This window comes from Bicyclus anynana, chromosome 4 (assembly GCF_947172395.1).
Source record: "Bicyclus anynana chromosome 4, ilBicAnyn1.1, whole genome shotgun sequence".
Taxonomy (NCBI): Eukaryota; Metazoa; Arthropoda; class Insecta; order Lepidoptera; family Nymphalidae; genus Bicyclus; species Bicyclus anynana.
In genome coordinates, this window is record NC_069086.1 from 2,969,898 (window position 1) to 2,992,655 (window position 22,758).

General features: G+C 39.3%; 1 protein-coding gene across 1 annotated transcript in view; it reads right to left on the reverse strand.

Annotated features, from left to right (window-relative positions):
* Positions 1-22,758, reverse strand: part of LOC112058366 (FERM, ARHGEF and pleckstrin domain-containing protein 1) — an 85,656-nt gene that overhangs the window by 29,596 nt on the left and 33,302 nt on the right. The window contains exons 6-15 of the mRNA XM_024099151.2: positions 17,578-17,701; positions 17,056-17,120; positions 16,550-16,728; positions 16,186-16,346; positions 15,568-15,642; positions 11,336-11,454; positions 10,742-10,893; positions 10,456-10,482; positions 9,987-10,073; positions 9,769-9,856 (exon numbers count right to left, since the gene is read on the reverse strand). Coding sequence (XP_023954919.2) covers positions 9,769-9,856; positions 9,987-10,073; positions 10,456-10,482; positions 10,742-10,893; positions 11,336-11,454; positions 15,568-15,642; positions 16,186-16,346; positions 16,550-16,728; positions 17,056-17,120; positions 17,578-17,701 — 1,077 coding nt within the window. The remainder of the gene's footprint in view (positions 1-9,768; positions 9,857-9,986; positions 10,074-10,455; positions 10,483-10,741; positions 10,894-11,335; positions 11,455-15,567; positions 15,643-16,185; positions 16,347-16,549; positions 16,729-17,055; positions 17,121-17,577; positions 17,702-22,758) is intronic.

Here is a 22,758-nt window from a genome sequence, read left to right on the forward strand (position 1 = left end):
CAGACCTTACAAACTGACTACTTGATTCTTCTCGAATGATATTAGAAAACTCTTGACTTTGATATCGTTCACTATGTTTTTCTTCTTGGCTATATAATTGAGATGGTATATCAATATCTATTTCAGGTTGAGGACCAAAGAAATATGGTTTATCATATCCACTGTCTTCACTCTGGCATCGTAAAGCGGGTCGAACATATTTGTGCGACTCTTCTTCATAACTGTAACTTTTAGGTGGCGCCTTCGAATAACGTTCCTGTGATAAATCTTGCGATGCAGGAAATCCTTTCAACCTTTGATCAAATCTGAGAACCCCATTTGTATGTTTTTGTAAACTACTTAGTGAACTTGAACTTGATTTATCAGATTTGTCACTATAACTTATTGATGAAGATTTATCCGTCTTTCCTGTATAGGAAGCTGTTAGTCTTAAAACCGGTTCAACGATGTCATTGGTTTCCTTGGACGATGTTAAAGCTGGTTCAATATTCAAACCAGTTTCATCTTTTTCTTCAACAGGAGATGCCTCTGTTATAATAGTTTTATCAGATTTAGTATCATCAGGATCCTGTTGATCTTCGCGTGCCGTAGCAATGAGCGTGTGACTTGTACTCGCTGACCAATCAGATATAGATTGTGCTAAAGTAAGAGTACTATCACTCTTTGTCCCTGAACTACTATCAACTCCTTTTCTAGAAACAGTTGTATCTGAACTACACAACTTGTCATATTTAATATTCTCGGAACTTTTGTCAAGGCTACTACTTTTTGAACTTGCTTCTGCTTGGGAGCTTATTTTTGGTATAGGTTCTGATTTTTTATTTGTATGCGAAGCAGAATACTTCTTAGTAGCAGCTTTTTCAGACTTATCACTCTTTGGAATAGACACACCTGATATACTTTCTGAAGCAGAAAGATTAGCATATTGCCGAACAGTATTTGTTCCAGTTGACCATTCAGAAATACTTAAACAAATTGATGTGTCTTCAGAGTGGGAGCTATGCGTGCACTTCTTTTGGGGTAAACCTATTTTAACTGTACCATCTAAATCCGTGCCAAAAGAACTAGTTTCTTCCTCAGAATGGCTACTATGGCTACATCTCTTACAAGCTCCTGAACTTCCCACACTGAGTTTACCTACAGCTCTAACAGTTTCTTCCACATTAGTTTGTGAGAGCATATCATCTATAGATGTATCAGAATTATTTGAGCCGAACGAAAATTTATGAGTACCTATTTGAGACAAACCTTTATCAAAATCAGGAGAAAGCGACTTACTATCACCACCAAAGACATCATCAGTATACAAATGATCTTCATCATATACCGGACTATGGTTTGTTGGAGACTTCTGAGGTTGGCTTATTATAACCTTTTCCTCTACATTGCTTTTTGGACTAAATGATTTATTTTCAGCGCGAGTGCAACATGTGCCCATATCCCCCATGAGACATGATGCTTTACTAATAGTACCACTCAAACATGACTTATCATAGTTTGGAACGACACCTTTATTAAGACATGTAAATTCGTCATGGTTCTCTAATGGTTCAACCATGTAACCTGATTTGTCATAAGGAATTGGTTTAGACTTCTCTTTTAAATCTCCGGATATTTGTTGTGAAGATTTTTCAGATTTCGATTCCTGAATGTCTCGTTCTAAATCTTCGTCATTGTTTAAAGTGTCACTGTCATCATCGGAGCCAACATGACCTTTGGAGCTTTCCGACTGAATAGTAACTTTCATAGCTTGTTCTGGTTCATTGCTCATATAATAAATATGAACTTTCTCAACTATGTGCGTTTCTAAGGTTCCGGAAACAAATGAACTTAATTCGTCATATTCACTAGATTTTTGCCTCGCTACTTCAGATAATATCGTTTTAGGCGTAACTGTAGGTGGTAGCTCAGGTAAAGGCCAATCCTCAGAATCCTGACTTTCACTCGCCGAAGACTGTTTTAAAGGAGCTAAGTGATGGCTGCGTTCCCCTTTATTAGGTTCGGGACCATCTTCCCCTTTCTTATTATTCCCCTTTTTAGACTCTAAATACATTTCACTTATTTTAGTCTGATCGATAGGAATATCTGGCATCTCTGCTGACGTCCTTCTGTCTGTGTCAGATATATAGGCAACATTGGCGTTACTTGGAGGATCTGAACTAAGACTTGCTTGATGATCACTAGAATTCAAAGATTCCTCATTAATACTTTCAGATCGTGAACAAGCTTTAGTGGAATCTTCGTCAGCACTCGTCTTTTCCGAGGCTGTGCTGCGTTCTGATATTCGTGATAAAGTACGCCCGAAGTTTTGACCATAGCCAATAACAACATCAGATGTTGAAGTAGACGATGTCGCGGGATACAAGAAATTAACAGGAAAATCATTTAGATCATCAGTAAAATCTGCTTCAGTGGAATCTTTCGAAGTATTTGACGATAATGGAGGGTTTTTGGAAAATGAATGGAAATCATCTAACATTCTTTGGTTGTTATATTCAAAAACATCTTTGTTAGTAGTCAAACTTTCGTAACCCTCATGATCTTGAGGTATCCAAGCCTCTTCAATACTAGTACTATTTTCACTACCCGAAGCGCCGAAAAATGGTCGCCATGTTGGTTTTAACTCTTCCCCACGGCGATATGCTTCACCTAAAGAGCCCGACGTAGACTCCGTGGTCTCGAATGAGCCTCTTGACTCAACACTAAGAGATCCTCTTGAATCCATACTTGATTTAGATGAGCTTTTTTGATCATCCAGAAGCCGCCCTTTTCGTCTCGAGGATGAATCGTCAACGCTAAGTGATCCTTTCGATGGAGTAGTTGTAGTCGTAGTATCCATACTTGATTTTGAAGAACTTTTTTGATCAGTGTCCTTTAAAGCTCTTTTCTTCATTAACTCACGTTCAAAGGATGATGTTATGACATTACCATCATCATCAAAATCAACTGTCATATTTTGATCCTCTTGAGAAATTGTTATAGCAATTTTAGTTTTCTTTACAGTTTTTTCCAATTCTTTTTTCAAATCAGATGCTTTAGATGCGGCTGAATGGCTTGATTCTGACTCTTCAACTACACATTTACCTATTTTATCTAAAGCGCTCTTTCTTTGATTTGGCTTTGAAAGTTGTTCTACAGTCTTATGAATGCTTTCAGAACTAGAATCTGAATCAGATGGTGCCTTTTGTGAATCTACCTGTCCTTGTTTTTCTAAAGTTGGGGTTGGTGATTTTCTGTTGCCATATTTTGAAGGGCTCCTTGGACTTTCGATCCGATCGATTTCAGGAACAGGAGACGGTGATTTTGAATTTGATTTCGAATGTTCGCTTGATAATGTATGCTGAGACAGCAAACGTTCTTCTCCATACTCCATAGCCTGTTTTAGTTCTTCGAGACATTCCCTATCTTTTTTGTTAAGTTTTTCTATATCCTGAGATATACCTAAAGGTCTTGCGATTGAACAACTCACACTAGATTCATCGTCAATTGAGCTCCCTTTAATGTTAGCACTAGAAGGACTTACATCTTTTTCTACGCTAGTCCAAGAAGTTGACTCCGAACTTCGGGAGCGCTCTGCACTTAACTTAAGTAGTTCAGCGCGTCTTGACTTAGTAGGTAAAAGTGATTTATGTTCATTCTTCTGATCTGTAGGTGATATGTCATTTGCACTTCCAGAGCTACCAGTGTAATCACCAGATTCAGACTTATGCATTGATTTTGAAGTACTAGAGTCAATAAACGGAATATTTTCGATAGTAGGACTATTTTCTTGTGGAGGAGTAACAATAATTTTATTTTTATTTTTAAATTTCAATCCTAAATCTACTGACTTTGACAAATCTTTGATTTTCACATCACATTCAGATTCACTTTCGAGTACTAACTGTGACATTGATTCATGTTTCAAAAACTCTGCTAAGCTTGCAGAGGATTCCTCAAAGGTACTTTGCGCTTCTACAGATTTTTTGCTTTTAGGTGTATCTGAAAGTGGAAGATCCGTATCAGCTGTAAGCTCATCACAATGCTCAGCCGATCCAGTATCATCACTTTTAGCGCGTAGAAACTTAGCTAACTTATCTTTTTTTGATGTTTGATCCTGATCTGAAGAACTATCAGCATCAATATAAGGCAATAATATACCTAACATATTGCTGTCATCGGACATTTTTAATTCGCTAATTTCAGTAATAGATTCTTCTTCGCTCATTAAACGTGTTACTTCAGCCTTATCATCTGCTAATTTTTGCAAATCTTGACTACTCTTACTCTCACGAAGCTCGGACTGCCTTTGTTTATTATATATTTCAATTTTTCTTCGTTCCATTATAACTGTTTGAGTGTCATTTTCAATGACAGTATGTTGGGAACTAGTTATCCATTCAATAGAAGAATCATCTTCAGTTTTTTCTTTATAACTATTAGTAGGAGACACTTCTTTGGTTTCTTGTTCTTGTACAATACTTTCTATGTCTTCTTTTACAGTAGGATGTACGTCAACAGTAACAACTTCAACTTTAAAATGTTTATCAGTAGATGGTTCTAACATAGAGGCCGGAGTTACATAATTTCTGTCCAAACTCTTTGATTTTACCTTCGCTTCCAAGTAAGGATCAACTTTTCTATCTAAGCTTTTTGATTTAACACTAGGATGAACTTTCTGGTAAACTACTTTGCCTTCTATTTGCTGCTTAATTTCTTGCTTCTTTGATAAAGTTTTCGGTGATTTTTGCAACGATGCCAGATCGTCAAATTTGTCTTCCAAAGACTGACTAGACTTATCATCCATACTTTTATTAATTTTGTTATTGGACTTTGTAGGATTTTGATCTTCAAAGCTACGGCTTATTTTGCCTGCAAGTTTATTGTCAAGCTTTTTCGGAGACTTAGCTATAAATACGTGGTCTTCAGCCTTACTGTTTATTTTAGTTTCAATAATTATTTTGTCACCCTCGGTCTTAACCAAAATTTTATCTTCAGGCAGTGGGAATGGTGGCATTGTGTCCTTCACGGGGCTTATTAAGGTTTTGGTCTGTTTTAATGCAGCTTCGAAAAGCATTTGTTGTTTCTCTTTGCGTTTTGCAATTTCAGTATCACTATCTTCTTGAGATTTCGTTCTTTCTTTACTGCCTCCTCGTTTAACTTCCATTTTTTCCAACGATTTAGATTTTTCTTTGGCAACCTTTTTTGCTGCTTGATCCAACTCTTGGCTCTTAGCTCTTACTATATCTAAAGGTGGCACGGTCAAGAAATCGGGACGCTCTTTAAGCGAAGATGGCAAGGATTTTTGTGTTTGCAGAGCCTTCACTTTTGTAGCGTTTGTATCTAGTGATCCAGCTTTATTTAATTTGCTAGGCCTCTGCTTATCATCAGGCTTCAGTGTTAATTTTTTCTTATCTTTTCTTTTGATTCTCTCAATGTCAGGAACTATTTGATCTTCACTAAGGTCTGATAGTTTACGAATACTTCCTCTTGGTGAATTTAAGGAAGAAGTCGGCGATCGTGAAGGTGATTTTGATAAAGGTGAACGAGACAATGGCGACCTGTTCATAGGAGACCTTGACGGTGATTTCATTTTCGAGAATATTTTAGTTATATCGTACTGCCGCCTAAATGATCGGGGTCTCCGCTGCTCAACTAAATTCTGTAAAAGTGTCATTTCTTCATTATCAATTTCAACGGGTTTTTGTAAAACAGGTTCTGTAACATGTTCTTCTTCGACTTCCTCAATCTTATCAATTATTTCTTTCTTTGCAATACCAATTTTAAGAGACTTTTCATCTATCAAGGGCTTTTCTTCCATAATAATTCCTTCCTCATTAACATCTTCAACAGTGTCATCTTTTGAAGAGAAAGCATTCATTGGGGGCAATCTATGTAATTGAATAACGGGTGTATCTAAACTTTTAGCTCTGCGACTAGATGTAGGAGACTCCTGAGCTTTTTGACGTTGTAGCGAGAAAACTGAACCTTCAGAAAGATTTAATCGAGCATGAGCAAAAAGAATCGGAGTTCCACCAGTCTTACGCAGCATCGGTGAAATTAATTCATCACGTAAACTCTTTTTTATATCAAGCTTTATAGATTCTTTCTTATCAAGCTGCAAAACTTCACTTTTCTCCTCTGACGTAGTGCGCATTCCTGTCACTTTTTGAATCTCCATATCAATAAGTTGCTCATCATCGGATTTTAAGAATTCCGTACTTTCTAGAATAGGAGAAGGAATGTTTTCAGTGTATTCCCAAGTAGAACTTTCTTTGCTAACTTGTTTTATTTCTGTCGGTTTAGGAATAATGTCGTCCTCTGAACTTGGAATAGAAATTGATCGTTCAGAAATTCGGCGTAACTCAGTGGCATTACCACACACATTGTCTAAAACCTGTGGGTTATACTTTGCTTCAAGTTCAGCTAATTTTCGACATTGTGGTGGTGATCCTTCTATTTCAGTTGAGCTCATTGTTTGACCTCTGTGCCAAGCACCCGATGTAATTTTGTCATATTCATGTTGAAGTATAGGTTCTAAGTCCTTACGAGACTGTGGAGGTGAAAACTCTAGTTTTGGTGCAGCTTCAGTGGTACCAAATACATCGTCAGAATCTACACTTTCATCGTCTGAAGAAAACGATGTTATTCTTATTTTATTATTGCTTTTATTTTTAACTTTACCTCCTACTCCTTTTTTATTAGTTCCCCGACCTTTAGGTAATCTTTTAGAAGGTAATTTCTCCGATTTAGATTTAATGTCAGCGCGCAACTTTTCAGCAGCTGTAAGAGGCTTTGGATCTTTGCAGATAGGTGGTTGTGTAACATTGCGACCGTTTATAGCAAATTTAATATCATGTGGATAGTGTGGCTCTTGTCTCATACTATCTGTTTTTGAACTTGTAGCCGAATCGCTTTCTATTTGGCTTAATTTAGAATTTAAAGTCTCAAGCAATGCAGAATCTAAACTTTTTGTAATATCTCGTTTCGGACTTGGTAAATGTTGCAATTGTCCGCTTTTATTGACTTCCAAAGTAACAGGATCCACTTTTGATAAATCAATATTTTGCGTAAACAGAAAGTCACGACTTTCAACTTCCAGAAACTTTGATACATGGTCCGCTTGAATACTATTTCTTGGTGATTTTGGCGACTTTGGAGACTTTGGTGATTTAGGAGACTTAGGAGACTTTGGTGATTTTGGCGATTTTGGTGACTTAGGCGACTTCGGAGATCGAGGAGATTTAGGGTGATCGTGATATTTGCATCTTGAGTGAGCATTAACAAGATGACGACCATTTTGAGGTGGTAATGTTATAATATCCGGAGGTTGTCGTTTATCTTCATGGGGTGATGGTGCAGTTCCATTCATTACATGTCTCTTATGCAAAACATATGGAATGTCATAACTATCTTCAATAGATTTTTTATTTTCGTTAAAGCCAGCTTTAAATGCGTCAAATTCTTTAAAGTAATTTTGAGGTAAATCAAATAGTGGTCTCACGACTTCAGAATGTCTAGCTGGCAATTCAAAGTGGGATCGCTTAGTTGCGATTGGGGGAGCACTGGGAATTTGCCGGAAAATGTAATCTTCATCGCTGGATTCTGCAGGTGTTAAATCAATAGATTTTTGATGCATTAGGACATGTCTTCTAGAGTTTACACTACTAAATCGAGGTCTGTTGGCCAAACTGTTCGGATCACTCTTTGTTCTTTCCACTGTTGGGTGAATATATGGAACTGCAGTATCAGCAAGACGACTACTAGAGCTGGTGTCAAGTATAAGTTTAGGATTATACTCGTCGAAATGAGTTTTAGCCATAAGTTCCTCTTTTAAATTTTCTTTTCTAATAATATGTGTATGTACTTTTCCGCGCATAGACTTATCAAAATCTGACTGAAGAATCGATGAAGTACCGGATTGAAGAGCGGCTGCTTTAGCTCTATTTTTAGCGTATTCAATACTGTCCATTGCTGGTAATACACGTACGTTAACGTCTGATTCATTTGAAGATTCTTTGACAAGATGGGATGGCGGATTTTCTTTACTGGTTGATCGCGTAAGAGATTCTATTTTATCTTTATCAAAACTAAACACGGTCTCTGAGGACCGTCGTCGTTGGTAGTTCTGAACTTTAACCGATCTATTGTTATCTATTTCTGTTTCTAGGCCATCTATTTTTTCAGGCCATATGTGAGTTGTACGGGATGGCATATCTTCATCTTCCGTCGACAACTCATCCGGTTTTTTCATAGGACTCAAATCTGAATATTGAGCATATTGATCGAGTTCTACATTTTGTAAACTCGATGAATGCAAAGCAGCAGATTCTTTATGCTTGTTATTACACGGAAATGTCGAGTATGGTGTTGGAATGTGATAATAATTAGGAGAGGTAGCTAAATTTGCAATAAGATCCTCGTGCGACTTGTCAAAAAGTGTCTTTTCCCTATACTCTGGCTTTTCCATTCCAATAAATGTCGATTGAGTGTCATAAAAGTCTTTCTCAGAATCGGGGCTCGATGAAGGAGATATAGGTTCGAAGGGGTCAATGTAAGCGCTTTGAATACTACTGCGACGCCTAATGTGCAAATCTTCGGGTTCATACAAATTCTTTTTACAATCGTAATAATCAGATTTTGAATCTTGACTGGAAGTTCTCGAACCCGATCTATCGGAACTTTTACTTTTAAGTGTCTCACGAGATTTCTTGCTATCAGTATGGTAAACGCTGTCTCGTGATTTTTTACTAGATTCTGCGCTACTCTTCGACAGTTTAGAATCATAAATATCGCTCTTGGACTCTTGACTGGAGGTCCGAGAACCGAGAGTGCGTTTGATCTCCTTGTAGAAATTCCCGTCAGATCGAACCGATAACTTCTCCCGCGGGAGAATTCTCGGATCATCAATCAAGAAGGGATCTAATGGTAAGTCGTTGTCGCTCTTGTACTTAAGGCCAGAGATATTAAGATTCGCTTCCCGGTCCTCGGCCTCGGATAGATGGGAGAGGGACTGATCGTCGTCAGAGGGCAGATCGTTGCCCGAATCGAGCGAACACGAACGCGTGCGTGCAATCATCGAGCGCGAACGAACGCGCGCGTAACGTCGTCGCTCCGAACACTCGTCGTCAGAACGCTCAATAAGCTCGTAGCTGTCGTGCGAGATGTCGTCTTGGGAGCCGCTACGCGCGAAGGTAGGCAGGTCGAGGCGCGGTTCGCTGACCGCGCCGGGGAAGCTGGACGAGTAGGTGCGCCCGATCATCTCGCGTTGCGCATCGAGCGAGCCGCCCGCCGCCAGCACGAAGGCCAAAGTGCGTGCGTCGTCGTAGCGCGTGACGGGCGAGTCCACGCGGCGCGCCAGCGGGCAGTACGCGTCCAGGTCTGCCAGCATGGAGCGCGTGTCGGGGCGGCGCTTGCTGCGGCCGGCCTCGTCGAAGCTGAAGTCGCGCAGGTTGCGGCAGCTGGCGCTGCGGCGCCACAGCGTGCGGCGCGGGCGCGGGCGCGGCGAGGGCGGCGCGTCGCGCTCGTCCAGCTCGTCGAGCACGAGCGACGCGCCCGAGCGCGACGAGCGCGTGGACGCGGCCGAGTAGATGTTGGTCTGCGAGAGCTCGTACTCGAGGCGCTCGGAGGACTTGTTGAAGCTGGAGGACTGCTTGGCGAGCACGAAGTCCGGGTAGACGCTAAGGGGCGGGAAGTCGGCGCCGGGGCGCGTGGCAGTGGGTGTGTGGGTGTGGGTGAGCGTGCGCGAGGGGGTGCGCGTGTGGGTGCAGGTGGCGGTGTGCGTCTGACCTGGCGTACGCGGACGCGACGCACGAGGCGGCGGAGTGGGAGCGCGCGCGCGCCCACTGTCCTCCGCAGCTATCCAGCACGGCGATGTCTGAAATGTACGAGTACGGGTTAGAAGGTATTCATTAGCATTAAAACTGACATAACAAAGAGTGGTCATCTAGCACAGGAGCAATCTCTAGAACGAGAGCAGGTTGGTTGGCAGGTTGGGAACTACTCACCAACGGTGTCGTCATCTGAGGAGGCAGAGGCGAATCCTCCGTAGGATGATGATTGACCTCCGCATGTGTCACCACCTCGGGACCCGTCTGGTGCACAAAATACAATTACAAAAAGGCCACATTTTTCTATTGTCAAGGTTAAGTGCAATAAAATGAAAAAATGTGTGTATATTCTAGAATAGAATATAATTTATTTGTTAGCACAACACATAACTACAGAATATTTTAAAACTAATTAGGTAATAAATGAAAGTGAAAATTATTTACTTGTAACTAAATAGATTGACTAAAGAAATTGATACAGAGTTCTTGAAATATTTATACAAGGATAAATTTCTGACATTCAAATGATGTCTGAACTAACAATAGACAAATGTTCAAAACAACTATGTTTACATGAGGAAGTGGGATTAAAGATGAATAATCAGAAAATTAGGAATGAATAGACAAATTTGAGTAAAGCTCTTACGATTTGATTGCAGTATAGTTTTGTTAGCTGAAAGGAAAAGAAAAAGTGCGAAAATAAAAAATAATACGCATTTTACGTCACAGCACCTACAGTAGATCAACTAAATGACAGATACGTTATTTGAATATTTTTATAAATCGTGCCTGATTTATTAAATATAACTGCTACAGCTACTTATTTTTAAGTGAATAAAATCTACGATCTTTTGCCGTGCAGTTTATTGCAGGATTTATCTAAGATATGTAGTGTGAGGTACAGTCGTGAGGCGTGAGGCGTGGTCACGCACCTTGTCCCTCGTGGAGGCGTAGGCGGTAGCTGGTGGGGGTGGGCGAGCGCTGGCGCGGCGCGCCGCCGCACGCGCCTCCTCCGCCGAGTATCCCTTCATCATCAGAGAGGCCTCCAGGTAGTGAGGTTGTTTGTCCCACTCCAGGGAAATCGCTGCAACGACACAAAACACATCACAAAATCGCTGCTTATGTAACGTGTATTATTTAGCATTGGACTCGTACAAAACACATACGAAAGTGATTATACAACACCACGTCTGAAATATATTAATAGCAACATTTAATTGCCATGATTTAGGGCAGAGTTGACCAAGAAAATCTCAACGAGTCCATCGACGTCTTGTCGGATAATTTCCCCCCGTCATTCAATCATCCTGTGATTGGTTTGGTACAGGAAGACTGTCGAGAGGGTCATCTCGTTAGTGATGATGGCGTTCACGCTAAATATACATATCTGGAAGTGGTACCTTGTGTTCAGCAGATTGTTTGGATAGATACGGCTGTAATAGACGCTTAGCCAGCAGCGCAGCGTTGGAGCCGGTAGCCGGCGTGCTAGCCGCTGGGGCCGGTAGCCGAGCGCGCTGTGTACGTACCGTCGGAGCCCGGCGGCAGCGGCAGCAGCGGGTGCGCGGACACGCTGGCGTTGAGCGCGGGCGCGGACACGTTGCCGCGCGACGAGCCCGCCGAGCGCGACGCACGGAATGAGCCCGACCTGCGACATCGGACAGAGGATGGTCACCACACCAGCTTTTGGCTACACGCTTACCCTAGCCGCAACTAACCAGGGTCCCCGACCCACCTAACGTAAGGTAACCTAGCGCATTCCCTATTCCAACAAGAAGTCCACCCTACCTTATCTAACCAAATTGCAATTAACCACCCACAGTTCAATCAGAAACTCTTGTCTACCTAACGAAATCTGACCTGAATACCTGACTATCACCAGGAATTCCACAATACCGGACAAAATCTAACCAGACTAGTCCCTAAAAATTCCACCAAAAACTCCGCTCTATCTAACCTAACCTAACCTTGATATTTAACTATGCAATAAAAAAACTACTTGGGTTCAGAATCGTGAGTGGTTGTGATTACTCACATTTAATGAGTTTGAAAGTGGTTATTGAGATAAACAGTCCGTAACACAACGTAACTAATCACTAATTATCTCAGCAAAAATTTAGACATTATAACCTAAAACAACAACAATTAATAACCCATAATTAAACCCGATCCTTAGGTGTAATCGTAACTAACCACTCACAATTCCACAAGATACTATTTTTTTATTATCTTATGGTTTATTTAGTGTTTGCCTTTTTTAATTATTTTTACTAATAATGATATGGCATTAACTGAAAATGTTTTATCTCGCCATAATTCTGAACGCACTGGGTGTTCAAAATCACAAAAGGCTCTAACATTAGAAACTTATACAACCTAGTACTTTGAATTCAAATAATATTTGCATTTAAAGTTTTTCTCGTTTCTTTACTATTTAGGTATACTATATGAGCATTATCTAAGGTGTAAATATTATGTTGTGTGTAACAAAAACACATACTTTTCTAGATTAATTTCCTTTATTGCACAAAATGATATACACCAATTTATTATTGATGAAAATCGATTACCCTTATGGTAAACAAAAACATCATATATCCCCGATATATATACTTTAGTCCACAAAATCCGTACTTAACTACCTAACCTTACCATTACAACGAACGATTCGCGAAATATAAAATCTAATATAAACAAAATCCAGCCAGCAACAGATGACGTAAAGTGCAATGTGTAAATTGTGGCGTATATAGAAAATTCTATGATATAAAAAACATCGATCAAAAAAAACTCTACCGAATGACTGACGGGCGTAAACAAAACGGGGAACAGGGGGGGAGATACGACAATAAAAAAAAAATGTGCACGGGTGGAATAATAGATTGTAAAAATTAATTCTAGTAATATCGAAAGCGTCACTGGTCTGTAGCGAGCGTGGCGCTGTATTAGAGACAGGTGTACCAATTGGTGGGAACTTTTGGCAATACGAAGAACGCGAAGTGACGATTGTACCATCCTCCGACCGATAGTCAGCGTTGTACGACTACACTTGATTCATGTATTTTTTTGGAAGAAGCGAAAGTCTCAACGTATACAGCGCATGCTCGAGAATGCTAAGTTAGGCTCAACGCAGACCGAGCCACGAATCAGCTCGAGTGTATATCAGAGAACAAACACTACTAAAGCCAAATTTGATGTGGAATGTTTATCAACAAATATATTGTAAATAAAGGTAGAAAACACATGTCATTTCATACCAAATTTATTTAAAATTATGTATTGTTTTTTTTTATAAAATGTTATTGAAAATATATTAACTATATATTCTAATAATAATTATTCTAAAATAATTTATCATTGTTTTAATTAAAAGTATTATTAGGTTTAAAATGACTACCGATTGATACCATCATTTTTAATATATTTGTTGATATACATTCCACATCTAGTTTGGCTTTAGTATAAGAGAAGATTATCTCCCGTGTTAGTTCTCAATCGAATAAATTAAACATCGTCTTTAACAATTAATAAAATCTACAACACGGCACCAAACGATACTTTACAATATTAAACTTTATTCCAATCAGTTAAAGACGATATTTAATTATCTGCAAGAATGCGTGAGTTTCGTCACTCGGTCTACATATACCCTTACACCACACACCACACAACACACGCACAGCACACAGTTTAATATTTGATAGTGATGCTTAAGCGTGAAACATACTTTAAACAAAACTCGACGACAGTGTATTAATCTGTATCACATAGGGTGCGTGCAATATTTGTGTCGCGAGGTAAAAGTATGTTTCCGCTCTAAGTCGTATTCAATTAATACATTTATCAACGACAATACTATTGGTCAAGCAAGCGGGCTAGCCACGCAATGGGCGTAGTAAGCGAGCTACGAGGAAATGAGTATTTTGTACTGTAAAGACAAAATGCTACAGCAGCTACCCATAGTTATTGCAAATAAGCGAGTATTCTAAATTTTTTCTTCACTATTTTTCTATGCATAATATAATAAAATGAAAATCTGCCCTATTTGATTGCAATAGGAATCTAATTATATTTTGATTGAGCAGCTGTTTTTTGATAATTTCACACTTCATTATGTATTTAGAAATGTACAAAATAAAAATTCGCTTACACGCGTTTTGCGTAGCTTGATCGCTTGCTTAGTAATTTAAAAAAAGCTTATTTTATTGTCGTTGAAAAATGCATCTACGGTAAACGACTTAAAGCTCACATCACAATGGCGAGCCGTGTGCTGAATGCGAGCGGTGCGGTGTCAATTAGTGTTGACCACAATTTACCATCGATATATTTTAAAAAACCATTCGAAGCGTCCCTCTACTCGGTACTAGTTAGATGTTATCAGGGATTTTACTTTACATGCAACTCCCGTTTTCACTGGACCGTGTAGCATACAACCAAAAGCTAGTGTCACCCAGCCCATGCGGACCACTCACCGTTATATATTTATTTTATATATAAATAAAATGTAAGCTAAACAACCCCTTCACACAAGCAATACTACAAACATTGGCAAACTATGATCGGCAAAAGTTCAAGACTGACGTCAATATGACGAGAGATAGAACCGTCAAGAAGTATCGATGACGTCATTATAATGCTACGCTAACTTAAGCTATACTAGTGTGAAAGGGCTGTAATCACTAAATACATATTATATTTTAGATAAATAAAAATTAATATCGGTTACTAAATTTTTAGAATCTCTGTTAATAATGAAAAAAAAAAGAATGTTCAAGAGAAATAAGTTTTTTGCTTTTTAAACTTAATTAAAAATACAATTTTTATTACTAATTTGATTTTGAAAGATATACTATAGGATAGAACATATTGCTTTAGATATTATTACTAAATAATTTGGTTAACCTATGCTAAACGTAATATTGTGGCGTAAGTACTAAAATATTACTAATTACTAATATAATTATAATCAACTACTTATACAAAAGTAAGATCTGTACCACACACCTAACTTCATATTTATAGGACCTGGTTCACGCACATTTTGAAACTGCATTAAGCTCAAATATTATAATACGGATCTAATAAGACCTACCAACTAAAAATAATTACTATAGGACTATTTTAGAATTTAAACTATCGTGAGTGTTATTCATATTAATTGATTATGAAACACGGCTAAAACTCACGTGATATTAGGTCGGAGTATGCCCGACTAGTTTCGAACCCATACGGGGCCCATATCACGTGAGTTTTAGCCGTGTTCATAATCAATTAATAGGACTATTTGTTTATTTTCCACAAAAACAAATAACAATATGCCCCAGTTAGTGTTATAGGGTAATATTTTAACCTTAAATTAACTGATTGAGTAGATTTTGTTTAATATTAAAATAAGGTATTTTGTTGGATGTCGATAGGTGCGCGGTACATCACTAACGCGTTCCTTAAGAACTGAAAGAGCGTGCGAGATGGCAATATCATCGATGCTTTTCCAACTTTTTATGACCATGACTGTCGCATGTTTTTACGACTTTTGTTATTTTGAAAAAAATAGTTTTAAAAGAAAAATTAATTCGGTCGAAAACGATGCTAGGTGTGTACGGTCGCCTTGATATATAGCCTAACTACTAGCATATTAAGGCCTAAAATAACATTACGATCGTATATCGCTGAAGCCAATTGGAAAATCATGCAATACATTACTTTAACTGCCTTTTACTGTAAAACTATCACCTCTACATATAGTAAAAGATTTACAAACCTTTGGAATGTCTGCCTTTTCACGTAGTTATCTCTGACGAACTCGACGATCTGTTTCTGAGTTTTGCCGCTATATCTGTAAAAATATTATGTAACTATTTAGAATTTTAAAACACTTTTTAACCGACTTAAAAAAAAGGAGGAGGTTCCTCGCGACATGACTCTGGTCTTGTGTCTGGGCAGGCGCGGCACGCTCGTGCAGCGGAAGAAGCCGTGGTTCTCGACGCACTTTTTCTAGAAGTTCTTGCAGTCGTTGCGACCTTCGCAGAAGAGCGTACATGTGTCCACAGAAATTACCTGAAGGAGGAGCCTCGCGACATGACTCTGGTCTTGTGTCTGGGCAGGCGCGGCACGCTCGTGCAGCGGAAGAAGCCGTGGTTCTCGACGCACTTTTTCCAGAAGTTCTTGCAGTCGTTGCGACCTTCGCAGAAGAGCGTACATGTGTCCACAGAAATTACCTGAAGGAGGAGCCTCGCGACATGACTCTGGTCTTCTGTCTGAGCAGGCGCGGCACGCTCGTGCAGCGGAAGAAGCCGTGGTTCTCGACGCACTTCTTCTAGAAGTTCTTGCAGTCGTTGCGACCTTCGCAGAAGAGCGTACATGTGTCCACAGAAGTTACCTGAAGGAGGAGCCTCGCGACATGACTCTGGTCTTGTGTCTGGGCAGGCGCGGCACGCTCGTGCAGCGGAAGAAGCCGTGGTTCTCAACGCACTTCTTCCAGAAGTTCTTGCACTCGTTGCGACCTTCGAAGAAGAACTCTACCACGTCGCGGAAGTGACCCTGTGGTGAAAATAAATATTTAAATAGCCCTTACAATATGAGCACTCTGCAAAGTTTCTTATTGATTAATAAGATAAGGAGGAACAAGCATTTAAAAATATAAAACTGGTAAGTCTGAAAGTCTTTGGTGTTTGAAGTACTTGCAAGAAGGCTTTGTCCAGCAATTAACGCTCATCGACTGATGATGAAAAAACAATACTCACATATCCTTCCGAATGCAGTTTGATGAGAAAGCGTTTCCTCTTGAAGGAGATCTTCCTGATCTTGGCCCAGCTAAAGGTGTTGATCTTGGTGAAGTGCTGGAACACCACGATGCCCATGTGAGCCACGGCCAGGTTGAGTGGCACGCCCTCGTGGTCCTTCGCCGCGTGCATTTTTACACCTGCAATGTTCAAATGTGAATTTTCAGTGAGTTTTTGCATCTATCATTATTATTTTAACGGCCCACTAAAGTCTGAACGCTCAGAAATTGCGTTTCTGACAGGTCGTGCGAATGTGATAAACATATTCAATTACAATTGCCTCGTTCTTTGTCTCTCTCTCGCTGGTTTTTTCTCTCATGTTACCTCGCTCATTCAGAAACGCAATCTATGAGCGGCCGGACTTTACAAGGCCAGGCCTCCTTATATCAGGCCTTCCTTATTTGAGGAATATAGAGCTAAGAACCACCACGTTGCTTCAATGTGGGTTGGTGATTGTCTTAACTTACCGTATAACTCGCATCTTCTTGCTGTTTCTAATAAATTCAAATCCGCCTCCGCGGGACTTTGGCCGCTGTAACAAGAATTTTGTGATTAATTTTCACGCTACTATGATATATTTATTTATCCTGTCTACCACGGAATGTCGACGCCGTGAACGGTGGCGTCCCGAGAGACATCAAATGAATTGTTTTTACATTTCTGATTCAAACAGCTTAAGTGTGGAATGCTCTTTCTGTGTCAGTGTTTCCTTCCATCTATTGGTATCTAAGTTAAACACTTATAAAGCAAGAGTAAGTAGGCATTTTTGACAATCATAAGGCGTTGTTTTAGTCTAGCAAACTTAGTTGCCAAAGAACTGCAGAGTTTGTACGCTTCTTTTGAACTACGCGACGAATTTTAATTCGGTTTTCACAATTATAGATATTCAAGAGGAGGGTTTAATTGTTTAGTTTAGCGTTGTTTTCTAAGCAAACGAAGTCCGCTAGTAAAGACTGAACAAAAGAAGATAAAGGTCGTCATATAATTACATGTGCTTCTTATGGTTCTCCATGATCCGCCGCTCGGACTCCATGTCCTGTCCGAGGAAGAACTTGTACCCACTCAGATACGTGTGGTCCGGGTAGTCCTCCGGCACGAAGTCGCCGCATTCCGCTATACAAACAAAGAATACGATATTACAACACACATAATATTAGTATAACATTTAATAGTCTATGTTACAAACCAATGTCCTTTTTTACGGTAAAGTCAAAACTACTGAATGGATTTTCATGCAGTTATCTCCAATAGATAGAGTAACTCATGAAAGTTTACACCGATTTTCTCGCGGACGCAGCTTGAGTGTATGCAAAACAGTGGTCGAAGGTGCTACTCTTGCGACGCATAAGATTCCCCGAGGCACGCACTATTCGAATGCACAGGTGGCACAGACTTAAGAGCTGTGGCCGAAGAAACAGGAAGGAAGGCGATGGGGTAAACGCAGCAAACCTTATCACCCGCATACTGTCGAACGATGAAGAGTGGCAAAAGTACGCCCATATGCAAGTCGGACATACGCTGTCGACTAGCCGGCAGAAGTCCGGAGAGTTTGTTTTCCTCCCCGACAACAAAAATAAAGGTTACATTCTGCTTCTTGCAAGGTCGCTAGACTGTTTTTAATCTCGATGTGGAAAGTCTGTAGCCAACACTGCGACTTGTGGCGCAGAGTCGTCTTTCCAATAGTTACTCCTCGAGTCGGGAGATCGAATCTAACGAATAAACGGATCGTTTGGAAAAGCACGGCTTCTTTTATCGCACAATTCCTACGAGAAAAGATCTATCGGAAAGATCGAAACCTTGGGACTACACTACACGTCCAACTAATATAGATTAATATTATAAAGAGGTTAAATTTAGGGGAATTTTTAATATCCGTTCAGTAGATCCAAAGGGATATTAAAAACCACTTTTACCACTAGAATGCCACGTTATTCGAGAGTGTCATAGGCTATATTTTATCCCAGTATTCTCACGGGAACCAGAACTAAACGGGTGAAACCGCGAGGCATCGGCTAGTATAATACAAACACCACATGTCACTGCCTTTAGACTGAGCCAGACCAACCGATTTCAACGAAAACTCTGAATTTAACGCAAATATATTCATGTCAAAAGTTACAATAAAATACCCAAATAAACTTTTCCTATCTGGGCAATTCTAAAATCTCAAAGAGCCATAATTTGAGCAACATTATAACACAATAAGAAATTCTAAAAGTTTATATAAGAGAAATAATTTAATAGCGGTCATTATGAAGGTTGAATACTTGACTGAATTGTTTTATTATAAAAGCCCGGCCCCTTTAATCAATACTTCAAGTGCTCATATTTTTGGCATATTAACTACGAGTAGATCATCGTTCAGAAATATCTTTAGTTTTAATAAACACCCTATACCCCTTGGTCATACGGCATGGCTCTTCTCAGAGTTTTTCTCTCTGCCACACGATGGACCTGACATCCATGGAATGCTAAGATATTCATCTGAAGCTCATGTTTCAGTGACTCTACTACGGCTTCAGAATGAACCCACTGAGAAGAGTTGGCAAAACGGCAAATTGTTATAACTTTATAAGCCTTTATTTTAAGAAATTAAATATCAGGCCTGTAGCCATGTGGCACGTCGATCCACTTTCTACGATCGCAAGCGCTTCGAAAATTCAAAAATGTATAGGAATGACATTTGCTATCGACAGGTGACGTGATCATACATTTTATGAATTTCGAAGCGTTTGCGATCATAGAAAGAGAATCGACGTGCCACTTGACTACAGCCCCAGGTGTCTCATACGGTGAAAGAAAAACATCGTGAGGAAACCTGCATACTTGAGATTTTTCTTCATTCTGAGATGAGACTCGTGTTCAACACTGAGGAACTATGGGTTGATAGCCGGCAAAAAATAAGTTACTTTTTTTTTAATGAATATTTGCCATATCTTTTTTTTTTTAAATATGATCAATATTCCCCTCCAACTAGTCGGGAAAGACTATATTAGGAGTGGGTACGACAATAGACCAACGTGGCGGGGATCGAACCACCACCCCCACGGTGATGAGTCTGACCGCTCTTACCGTTGAGCTATTGATGCTGATTATGAATTAATAATTTATTAAATTACTAGCGGATCCGGTCAAGCTTCGCTTTGACATTTGTGCACTTCTTCCAAACCCTTACCTACCCTACTCCAACCCTATCCCCACCCTACCCCTACCTCCACTCCTACCTTACTCCTACCCTACCCTATACATATTAAAATTCAAATTATTACGAATCGTTTGTTTGGAAATATAAAATTTTTTTTTAGTCTGTTTAAATTTTTCTTGCCGTAAAAACCATCCTAGAACTTCAATGAATATTTTAAAAAAAGAATTGGCTAAATTGGTCCAGGCGTTGTTGAGTTATGCGCTTACCAACGCATTTTGCGATTCATTTTTATATTATAGATGAAATTTTGAAATATGTTTAGTTAATTTGATTATTGTAGGAGCTACTCGAGTATAATCAGACTATGTGCATAATTGATGTCAGTTGGGAAGGTCGACCGTAAGCCCGTAACACTGAACAACTCGTTACTGTACAACTATGCCGCATGTAATTTGACAACACCAAATTAGTACGTCATGTATAATAGAATGAGAGCCTGTAGTAGCCAGACATACTTTTTATGAAGGTTGAAAGTTTCTCATCCCATGCTCCTTTCATCGAAACCTTTCCTATCTAGTTCAGAAATATCTATCTAGTAAGTAATAGCCAATTATGGAGTTTGAGCAGTGGTGACTTTAGAAAGTAGTAGCTTTTAAGGGTCCTGATCATCAATAGGGATGATGACAGTTTTTTAAATTGTATTTGAATTAAGAGTATACTAATAGCAAAGCAATTTTGTAAAAGCAACAGGGCATCTGCTATCATTACTTTCGGAGTTACAGGGATTTAAAGGGTCAGATTTGCGGCGCTGCCGCGGATCCCTGAAAAACACTCCATACAAAATGGCACGATTTAGTGACGTCGTTGGCTCGCTGATCGTTAGGTTTGTATGGGCGTTCAAGCAAAATTACTAATATCTTTGTTATTTGTGCGTTTATGTTTATAGTTTATTTATTGAAAAATGTCACATTTAATGTAAGGAAGCTAAAAGTGTATGAATTTTCATGTAATTACGTTAAAAAAAAAATAATAGATTTTGAAATATTATAATCTTAGTAATTTTGCAAATATCCAGTCAATCTTTGCTTTTTATGTATAAATTAATTAACATTGACCTTATTTACCCGAATGTATCATAAAAATCAATATATTCAAACCTAGTCATCATCCCCATTGTCCAAGTATAAAAGGTATTTTTTTTAATTCTAAGTACGGGATATCATGAGGAATCATTTTTACAGTCATCAGACTCTTACGAGTAGCTTTACACACACGCATGCACACACGCACAATACACAACAAAAACAAAATTAAAAAAAAAAGGTAACCAAAATTAAAAGATATTTAAATAAACTAATAGATGATGATTGTGGTACAAAAATGGTCACCACTCAGCATGTGCTATCGCAACCCTCAGTCCATTACAAAACCTAAAACTTTTTTACGTTATAACGTTTACTTGGCCTAGTAGACTATTTGGCCCAACCCCTCTCTTTCTGAGAGGAGACTCGAGCTCAACAGTGAGCCGAATATGGCTTGATAACGTTAGCGTTTTAGACAGGACCAGTAATTTTTCAAGTAAAATGGATATATGCGTCGTCCTTAGATACAATGTTTTTTAACAATGTTACAATAGCTATATAAATAGCATACATCCTGTCGATGTGGCTGTACACAATGCAACACAACGTAACACACTGAGATGACATTGTGGCGACTAGTGCCGTATTGTTACACACTCGAAGTACGTAAGCGAGTGTGCGGGAACAGTGGCTGTTTTTGTTCCGTTGTGAGAGCCGACTCGAGGGTCCTGAGTGTGTAGCACGCTTTACACTTAAAAGTGTAGAGCATACCGCATTGTGTGTATACGATCCTCAGTCGTCCTACATGAATTACACTTTACACTTGAAAAGTATATCTCTACATTCGAGTACAAGTAGGACAGAGGGAGACACCTAAGTAAATTTTTTTAGGGTTTACCTTAAAAATATCAACGGAACCTTTGATTGTCCATCTGTCTGTTAAGAACATTTTTTATCAGGCACGCGTATTATATTTAAATGAATACAAACTAATTAGTAAATAATTGATTTACTTTGAGCCGTGATAGGATATAACCTCGATTCGGATGATGTTGTTTTAAATACGGTCCGGGGCATGCACCTCCAACTTTTCAGTTATGTGCATTTTAAAGAAATGAGGATACCCGCATACCTGAGAATTTTCTTAATTATTATCTACGTGTGTAAAGTCTGCTACTCTGCATTGGGCGCGGGCCTATTAGCCTAATCCTTCTCATATCGAGAGGGGACTCGTGTTCCACAGTGAACTGAATATGCTGCTAATGTTGTTCATCTCGTCGTCATCAACCCATATTCGGCTCACTGCTAAGCTCTCCTCTCAGAATGAGAAGGGTTAGGCCAATAGTACACCACGCTGGTCCAATGCGTATTGGCAGACTTCACACACGCAGAAAATTAAGATAATTCTCTGGTATGCAGGTTTCCTCACGATGTTTTCCTTCACCGATTGAGAAACGTGACATTTAATTTCTTAAAATGCACACAACTGAAAAGTTGGAGGTGCATGCCCCCGGACCGGATTCGAACCCACACCCTCCGGAATCGGAGGCAGAGGTCATATCCACTCGGCTAGCACGGCTAACTTTGTTATTATTTATCAGCGAAAAATTCACAAATTTTTATTTTTGAAAATTAGGCAGTCAAAGCTCAAGTTATCAAATGTTAGGCGGACCTTGAGTAGATCCTGTTACAAGCCGGAGGGCGGATGTTAGCACTCATCACATCACAACGCTATCGGCCGCGCAAAAAACATTCATTGTACAATTTATATGAATACGCCGTTTATCTTACTGAAGCAAGCCACGTATCATACACGTCGTTTCATGTAAAAAGTGCGCCCATTGACAAAATATATAAATAGAAATAAGGTAATTTTATTTATTACTTTAATTACACAAAAACAAATAAAAAATTAAAATTGTTATAACATAAGGAAATGTGCA